The following is a 9428-nucleotide window of genomic DNA, read 5'->3' on the forward strand; positions in this document are numbered from 1 at the left end:
AGAACCCCACAGCATCTTGTTTTATGTGACTGTGATACCAATCTCCTGAGCACATTTTCCAATCTAACTACAGAATCAGAAGAAACATCAATTCAAGCTCCTTTTTCTTGGTAACAAAGGATCTGTAAAGCAGTGCTGCTTTCAAAAGAAAACCTCCTGACTGAACTTCCAGAGAACATCCCAGGAGCAGACTGACATCCTTTTAATCACTCCTTTAAGTCAAGGCACAGGGAGYTGAAGACCTACCCAAGAAGCAGAAGGTTACTTTCTCCTTCTGGAAGGATGTAAGGCTGCCCAGCAAAGAGGAGCAAAGCCTAAATTAAATATAACTGATTATAACAAAAAACAACAATTAAAAAAATTATTTTACTAGAGAGGAATTGAAATAAGCTCACTAACAACCATCAAAAACTGCACAAGTGTCAGAAATAAGAATTTGTCTACTGCAGGGGCCCACCATCTAACAGAATAATGGAATAATGGTTTGGATTGGAAGGCATGTTAAAGCTCGTCTCATTCCAAACCCTTGTGGCAGGAGGAGCCAGCAGCAGTGTGCCAGGGGTGCTCATGGACACACTGGAGCACAAGGTGCAGCTTCCACAGACAGCCGGAWTCGGCAGAGCTCCTCGGAGGAGCCTTCGAGGCAGAGCCGCTTCTCTGCAGCACTGCCACCCTCCGGCTCCAGAGAAAAYTCCCTYTTCCGGGCGGAGAAAAGTCCCTGARCCCCTGGGTTTATCTCCTTTCCCTCCCACCGGCAAGGAGAAAACTGGCAGCAAACCTGGACGTGGAAGTTCCCATCAGTGAGCAGAACCTGCACAGCAAAACCCTGGGATCAGTTGCTGTCTGGCTGCCAACACACATTCAATTTGGGGGCACCAAAGTAGCCAGCTCATCCAAACACCACGGACACCAGCTGGCCACCACCTGTGCTCTGGTGCCACTGGTTAACAAAGACCAAAGGAGGAGATAAGTTACTTGTTCCTCTTCTGTTGGATAAACTTTCTTTCTGGGTCTAGGGGCACATCCTATCCAGCAYTCTGGCAGATGTTGTCCCAACATGGCACGTGTGAAGATCATGATACTCCACAACGCAGTTGTGACTCTATTAGCTCCAGGGGAAATTTCCTTTCTCAATTCTCTCTGCATTGGTTCACACAGGTTACTCATTGGTCTTAACACACACCAGCAAGTGATGCACAGGCAGGTGAACCCCAAGCTCTCCTATCACAAAAAATAATCTTAAAAAATGCTGTTGAGAGGTTGAATCTCATTTAGCAGAAGACAGCTCAGCACAGGAAGTCTGCTCGTAGAGCAACCCAAAGARGAGACACCCTCATGAACATGATCCAAAATCCAAGGCCAGATGGCAGCTGTTATTAGAAAGGGTCAAACGCTGTTTTCCTGTTTGTGGGCTTTTAATGGCAATTTTCACAACAATTTACAAATTGGTTGTTATGCACACTCTGTGCCCTTTTAGTAATGAAAAGTGTGAGTWAATTCAGCTCTCAGCTGAGAAACTGCTGTAAAAATGCCCTTGCTGAGGGCTGCTCTCTGCTCCCACTGGTTCRTCTTCTATAGGCAGCCAAGCAAGTTCCTCACGCTGAACCTGCCCAACCTGCCGCCCCTCCTCAGCCTGCTCCCGAGCTCCCTCTGCTCACACCAACGGGAGGACCTGGAAGTTTCTGAGTGCTGAGAGGGGTGGAGTGACGGCACAGCAGCCACGGGGCTCCGGTGCACCTAAGGCAGGATGGGGAGGGAGTGCTCCAGCCCTTGGCAGGGCAGCAGCGCAGCCTTTCTCAGGGACCCCCACTCCTGCAGAGCTGGTGGTTGGAGCCCACGACTCAGCACAGCTCTGGGCTCTGCTCRGAAGCTCCAGAGCAAGGACAGAAGYAACTGTGGAGCAGCACAAAGTGCCACAGCAAAATATTCCATGGCAGCTATGCCAGCACTACCAGCTACCATTCTCCTGCAGGATTCTGTTCAGAGGGAAAGAGATGGACACCTGAGCCCAAAACACAAACAGAACAGACCAATGCTGGAGAATCCCAAGAGTTCAGCTATGTTAGTCCTCAGCAGAGGAGAAGAAATACATCAAAGAGTACTAACAGCCTTGAGTTTTTCCAACCAAGCTGAAGCAATCATCTCAATAATTCACCTCTCAGGACATAACTTGCTTTCCAGTAAGACAGACTCYGTTTGCCTTTTAGTGCCAGTAACTTTGAGCTGATTCAGCTTTGTGCCTTCTTGGAAAGAAGTCAGCAGCAGGGTTTCTCAGAGAAATGCAATACAGCAACTTAAACCTGCAGCCAGTCTGGCCTGCCAGGGAAAGCAAAGGCAGAGCARGTGGGGACTGCAATGAATGCCCCAAGAGTTCTGCTGAGGAAAGGAAAGTCAGGGATTTCTCTCCAGAAAAACATGGGAAGTGTTAAACCTTGCACCTCACACGTATCGGAGTTTTTCCCACACTGAGCTCTTTCACAAAGACATCCCCCACAATGCTTTCACAGGAGTGTAACCATTATCCTGACAATCAGATCACCCATTCTCAAACAGTTTATATTTAATGTGTGGAAAAAAAAGAGAGTACTTTGCAACGTCCCTGGAGGGAAGAGAAAAGGGATTGTGGTGAGCAGTCCACTGACAGAAACTGCTCCCTGGTGCTCCCTTCCCCCTTGCCTTCCTCCCCTCTCTGAGTGCAGTAACTCGATCCACAAAGGTAACTGAACTCTCCTGCGAGAATCTGGGGCACAGTATGCTGCAGCTCCTTTCCAAACGAATTCGTTTCGTTTATTTATTTTAAAGTCCACTGATCATCATCATCATCATCATCACAAAAAAACCCCATGGGAAATGCAACTAAAGAGAAAAAAGTCCAACCAAGACCTAAGAACCCAGAGCTACGAGCAGATGTGGGCCTGTGTGGCACGGCGCCGGCGCACGCGCGGGAGGAGACGACCCTGTGCGCCGYGGTTGAGTGGCCAGAGCCGGGGTCCTTTATGTCAACCGCTGAACGATGACAGCGTTGAGCAGGTTGGCTTCCTTCAGGGTCTGGTTCTCATCAGTCAGCTCTTTATTGGGGAAGGTGGTCATGAGGACGAAACTGGTGGCAGCCATCGCTGGCCGAGCATCTACTATGAAGAGCCGGATGTCACGGATCCTGCGCAAAGGGATCAAACACACAGGGTGATGCTGTTACTGCACAGCCTGGACAAAGGACTGCTCTCTCCAGAGCGTGCAGCTCTCACCACAGGCCACACCAGGCTATTCTGATTCAACCTGTTCCTCTGCTCCTATTTAATGAAATAGCAGCAGCTGCCTTCTGGGCTACGGACTCAGATCAGTGCTCTCTGTCTGTGCTCTCAGCGGGTTATTTGAAACTGAAAGGCCCCAAACCCTTCGTGATGAACAATTTATAAACTGACACTTGCTGAGCTCATCACACACAGCAGAACCCAGAGGATCCCAACTCCTGCAAGCAGCCACACARTTACATAGGATACATTTCCTGAACTCAATCATAGGTAGAGGTTTTTGTAACTTTTTGCTCTGAGCTTGACTCTTATAGAAACTGGACGAATTAGTATAAACAACTTGAGATCAGGAAGGTGAGAAGGACTTYAAAAGAGCAGTCTAATGAAGCAGTGGCATATCTAAGTCAGCTTTGCTTGTCCAAAGGAACAGAACTGTGGTAAGAGCATCCCTTGGCGCTCCATTCAGCACAGGGAACAGCCCCATAGAAAAGTCTAAATTTAGTCAGAATAACTGAACCAGGTTCCTAATTATCTTGCAGTTACCAAATCCTGTAGAAGAGATTCAGTTTTTTATAGGTGACATCAAGGAAAGTTCTGCTGGTGCTGGATCACAGGCTATAATGTATCCCAATTTGGAAAGCAAATGCTACCCAACAGTTAGCAACTGCRGTAAAAACACCATTTTATTCCCTTTCACCTGTATAGACGGATCCCCAGAGCTCCCTTTGGCAGGCTATCCAGGATTTTAACACCTGCTCCACCTATGCCCAGCCTTGCAGTGCCATTTAGGCCTTGCCTGTGTTCCCTGTTGTGCTTGTACCTGTGACTGTGGTTAAACTTCTGGACCAGGCGCCCACCATCAGCCAGCCGGATCTGGATGTTGGTGACAGGCTCYGACTCATCGATCACGATGGCAGAACTGGCTTTGGCTTCGTTCTCTGCCTGCTGGGCTGGCGAGCTGGTGCCCATCACCTGGGGCGCAGTGCTGCCAAGAGGGAGACACAAATGAGCTGGTAGAAACCAAACTTGCCTGGCTGCAGAGTACCAGGTGAGCGAGWTCACTGCCTGCCAGGCCCAACTACCAGGGCTCCTCCACAGGAGACACCARGCAAGCTGGAAGTGAGAATTTTGGAGTGAGCCAGTCAGCAGGAGCCTGTCTAGAAGTTCATCTTTACCATCTCCTTTGGTACCATGGCTCCTCACACCTACATGGGAACAGGCAAAGTGTGACTTGGAAACACTGGTCCTACACAAGGAGGCTCTAAACCAGGGATCTGCCTCCTGCCTGGGAGAGGCTGAGCCTCCTCACAATATATGTCAGTGAGCCTCCTTTCCTTAGAGGAAMACCTCCCATCCCACAGGCACACAGTGCCTTTCTTTCAGAAGGATGAATCAGAAGACTGCACCTAGCAAGGCTCTCGAGTGACTCTCACATTACACGTAGCAAAMCAGGGCCATCATCTTCTCACCTGCCCAGCTTCTGTCCTTCTCCAGTAAAAGCTTTGAAGACACTTTTAGGTTTCACATACTCCTCATCACGGTGATCTTCCATATCCAGGTTCACCTGTCCGCCCCGTGCTAACCTGCGCAGCTCGGCTGGGACTTCCCTGCAAAGAGAGTGTCCTAAGGCAGCTGCCTGAAGCAGCAAGGCAGGAATGTGTGCACAAAAAGCCCAAGACCTCTGGAATTTCAGGAATCACAGAGAGCCTTTGCTTAACTGACAGGGCAGATGCACACCTCCCCACTGACAGACACAAATTAAAGGTTACTTCTCCCCGCCCTCACCTGCGCTGACACAATGTGTCAGAAATTCTCAACCCAAATATGAACGTTTGTTTACTTCAAACTCCCAAGGCCCCACATAAACCAAACCCACTCCCTGTTTACCTGAACCAAGCGTTCCATATTAAGAATAACTAATTTCTTGCAAGAAAGCTCAGGTGAAATGTGCCATGGATTCAGAAGCCTGGATTCCACAAACACCTGTTTTTCAGAAAACAGCTGTTCCTTTTCACTGCTCTCACTACGTACCCTCTGCGGATATCATCGAGGAACTGGGCATTGGACGGATCCTGGTAGCTCCTCAGCTCTCCACTATCCAGACTAAATCCACTCTTCCAGAGTTTCAGTACAACGTGCACCTGCAGCAGCCCCCCCAAAAAAAAAATCAGCCTCACTGACATCTTGGTGACAACAAAAATCAACGCAAAGTGAAAAGYCCCTGATGGGCAGAGGAGCTTCAAGGTGCAGAAAACATTCCAGTCAGGTTCCTCTGGGCTAAGGGAAAAATCTGAAGCAYTGGCTTTATGTAATGGCCAGGTATCAATTTCTAGAAGGTGGCACACTGATCCCCATTTTGGATAAAAATGGTTGAAGAGCCAGGAATGTGCTGGGCGAGGAGCCTAAACCAGGCTCCCACCAAGGCCGTGACCTTGTCTGGTCACAAACCAAGCTTCAATTTCCAAGAGGGAATCTTGCACTGATGCTGTCAAGCCCAGTCTATGGACATATATTGGATATATTTATATAATAACAGATAAAGAAGAGTTAATTTCCCAATGTTCTTTGCACACTATTTTTCCCCAATCTGCACTTCTAAGAAAGGCTCASATTCTTAATTAAAAGATCACCAGAAAACTGCTTACCCAAGACCCAATCATCTATTATTTTCTACTCAGAAATCCCACAGGAAGCAGGATTTACCATATTTCTGTCCTTGTGAATTTCTATCAAGTTTTGTAACTCTCAGGGCTGCCAAGYTCAGTAGCTGGAGCAGAGAAATCCCTGGGGTGACAGCTACAAACCCAAGCAGAGATACTCACATCCTGGGAAGTGTTCTGTCTCCTCTCTCCTGCTACATAAGCCGACTCCTCCTCTGGGGTAGCCCCAAGGCGATACCCTCCCCCTGCAAAAGGCTGTGAGAGAGAGACAAGAACAGGGTTACAGAACCACACAGACCCAACAAAGCTGCTTCCYTGTCCCCACCATCCCTGTGAGTGAACATGGGCTTCACAGCATCAGTGACATCTACTGCCCTGCAGGCAGTGACAGCTTCAGCAAGTTAATAAATGTGGCCCAAGAGAGCAGCTTTTCTTGCCACAAAATGGAGCTGCACTAAGAGAGGAGTCCAGACTTAACTTCTGAGGTAATTCCAGGATTCCTCAGTACCAAACAACTGGCATGGTGGAGCCTTAACTGAAACGGGGAACAGAGGGAAGAACTCATCCCTCCTCACCTTTGGCTTGCTTGTCTCTCCACCGCTCTTGGCCGTCCGATCGACCGCCACCGCACCGTGTTCCTTGGCTCCCTTGAACAGATCCTCCACCAGCTCGTTGGGACTCTTCTTCCTCGGAGGACCCACGATCTGCTGGCCACTTCTCTCTGAGCCGCCRGCATAAAACCTAACAGAAAGCACCCGGCTGCTGGTCAGACCTGACTGCTGCCTCTGCAGGACCCAGCAGGTTGGATCAGGGCTCACTTTTTGTGCTTGTGCCGCTCAGGAGACCCCTTGGATCTACAAATCCTGGCTACCACCAGTGTGTCCCACTGCAGCCACTTCATGTACTGCAGGCAGAGACTTCCTTTTTATGTCAATTACTGTGAATTACCCATGGATCAATGGCAATAAGATGATAAAAATGCTCAGACCTGGGAAGAGAAATAGCCCAGAGGGATAAGCCCAGTTTTAAACACCGGTACCAGCTCGATTACCCAGCTGAACAAGACTTCCAGCAAATCTCTGACCTGACAGAGCAACATCCAACTGTAATTCTGAGGAAAGGCACACATTCATGCCACACAAAGRATGGATCTCAACTGGAAGCAATGGATGCACAGTCAGTGAAGTGCAATTAAGCACTTCTGGAAGATTGGGTTTATTAGCTTCCAGATGGCTTGTAACAYACACAGAGTGAGCTCCCAGCTGCCTGCAGACCATGGCTCATGCAGGCTGAGCTACCCCTTCAGATACATCAGTTCCATTCCATTTACCTTGCCTGTCATCCTTAAGGGTATTTAACTACTTAGAGCTGACATTGTAGGAGACTGTCCTACTAATATCCCTGCTCCCTTGAAAAAGGACACTACATTCTTATTTCCACCTCCATACTCTATTACTTTACCCTTAAGCAACACTTAGAAAAAAAAATAAGACCCCAAAATCAAAACTCCAACCAAAATTAAACCCCAAAACCCCAAGCAGTAATAAAACTGATCACTGCATTATTCCCACATTTCTGTTCCCTATRGACAGAAATGAGGATCTGGGCTATTTTCTATTTCCAACCCAGGGCTTCCACATCTCATTTCAGGCTTTCTCTCAGTGCTGAGAGCTGGTGCTCACACAGCTGAGCACATCCTTGTGCACAGGCCTTGCACTGACAAACCTGCCCTGTCAAACCTCAGATGTTTCTTTATGGAAACTTTACATCCCTATAAACTTGTTTTTTTTTTTTTCCAAAGAACTGTACACAAGCACCAAGTCCTCCCAAAAGGAAAGGGATAAACACTCAGGGTTTGAGCCTTCAGCTGCAAACTTACCGCTGTCCTTCCTCCTCTTCATCATCCTCCTCCTGTGCATGCACCAGGTCTCTGAATGAGGTTACTCGATGGTCACTGCAAAAATCCAGCAAGAAGGATATCAGCCCCAAAACACATTCCCAACTGGAACATTCCACACTGRAACAGGCTCCTTCTGCAAGGTKGGGTCTGTTCACCAGTGCCTGACTYGAAAGAACTTTTCCKTCAAGATACAGMCAGCRACTCCTCTATAGAACTGGACAGCATTCCCCAACTTCAAAGGGATTTGGCAGTTAAAATTCACTTTTTTGTTTTGCAAAATGCTCAGCTTGGGCAGCTCAGGTGTCACACAAAATGAGAAAATATTCTTCCTGCAGAGATATGAWCTGCTTTAATGAAAAGTCACCGATACTATCTTTAATGTCAAAAGACAAATTAAGCTTTTCCTGAGAAATGAGGCAAATTTTCCTAACTGATCTCTGGCTTAGTTGTGCAATTATGCCCGTGGTTGTGACATACAAATGCTYAAGTTTTCACAATTTCTAGCGACCCAGACGAGGTGAAGCCAATCCAAACACAGAGCTACTTCTTCTGAAAGTTAACACACATCAGTGCTTTAGAGAATTTGTGTTTTGCCAGTTTTCCAGCATACAGCTGAAGCTCCCTCCTCACCTTGCTCCACTGCCTCTGGATACAGAGCTGGGTGTGGGCTGGGGAAGGGTCAGGATGTCCTCATCACCCCCGTCCTCATAGAAACTGGCGAGTGCAATCTGGAAAGGAAAACCACCAAAGCTCCTCAGGAAAAATACAAACAACCCAGCTGAAGCATCTGTCACACTTTTAAGGCACTTCACACTAAAGACACTTATTACCCCTGTCATTACCCCTGTCACAGGTCCTGGCAAGGACCAGGCCTCAGCAGGTTGTGCCATTTGGCTGTGTCATGGCAGGACACTCACTGCTGCAGGGATGTCACCCTCCCTGCCAGCGAATGCCAGCTTCTGCAGCACTAATACAGGGGTTATGTCGAAATTACTGCTTTGAAACAGCATCTTTTGTGCCATCCTTGAGCAGACTGAGAGTTTAATATAGCCAGTTTGAGGAGGATCASGAACAGGAGCAGGTCAGAATGGTGGCTGACTCGCCCTCAGTTTGTTTGCTGACAGCGCCAACAGCACAGCACTGACAACCTCACCAGCATTCCAGGAAAACCTACACAACCCTGGCAAACCCCAGACCCACCGTCCCTCACCCCGCRCTAGAAAATGAACGAGAGAACCGAGACAAGCCTCGCTGCCAGCCAGCTCACAGTCCCGCCGCAAGGGCTGAGCCCGGCGACCGACGGGGGCGAGGCCTGAGCCCGYGGGACACCGACCTCCGGCCCAGCGCTGCCCCCCGCCAGCGCCACGGCCTCCCGAGCCGCGGCCCCGCCGATCCCCGCGCCGGCCCGGGAGGGCAGAGAGCAGCGGCGGAGGTACCTGCAGGTCCCAGCCGGCGGACTCGAGGAAGAACCGCGCTCGCTCCTCCTCGGCGCCGGTCACGGCCACGAACTCCCTCAGCGCCTCCTCCCTGTCCGCCATCTTGCCGCGGTGCAGCGCCCAAACCCCGCCGGGCCGCCCCGCACCGCCCCCGCGTGCGCCGCTAAACCCGCCCGGCCGG

General features: G+C 49.4%; 1 protein-coding gene across 1 annotated transcript; it reads right to left on the bottom strand.

Moving 5' to 3' along the window:
- Window positions 1–1377: 1377 nt before the first annotated feature.
- On the bottom strand, window positions 1378–9390 carry NSFL1C (NSFL1 cofactor). The gene is made up of 9 exons (XM_057366058.1): window positions 9248–9390; window positions 8442–8539; window positions 7791–7865; window positions 6487–6652; window positions 6074–6166; window positions 5283–5392; window positions 4721–4858; window positions 4072–4236; window positions 1378–3157 (listed from the first exon to the last, which is right to left on the bottom strand). The coding sequence occupies exons 1-9, from the start codon at window positions 9347–9349 to the stop codon at window positions 2995–2997; spliced, it is 1110 nt and encodes a 369-aa protein (XP_057222041.1). The 5' UTR covers window positions 9350–9390; the 3' UTR covers window positions 1378–2994.
- Between the last annotated feature and the right edge of the window lie 38 nt (window positions 9391–9428).

This window comes from Malurus melanocephalus, unplaced genomic scaffold (assembly GCF_030028575.1).
Source record: "Malurus melanocephalus ecotype Western Australia unplaced genomic scaffold, MMel_1.1 scaffold_59, whole genome shotgun sequence".
Classification (NCBI taxonomy): Eukaryota; Metazoa; Chordata; class Aves; order Passeriformes; family Maluridae; genus Malurus; species Malurus melanocephalus.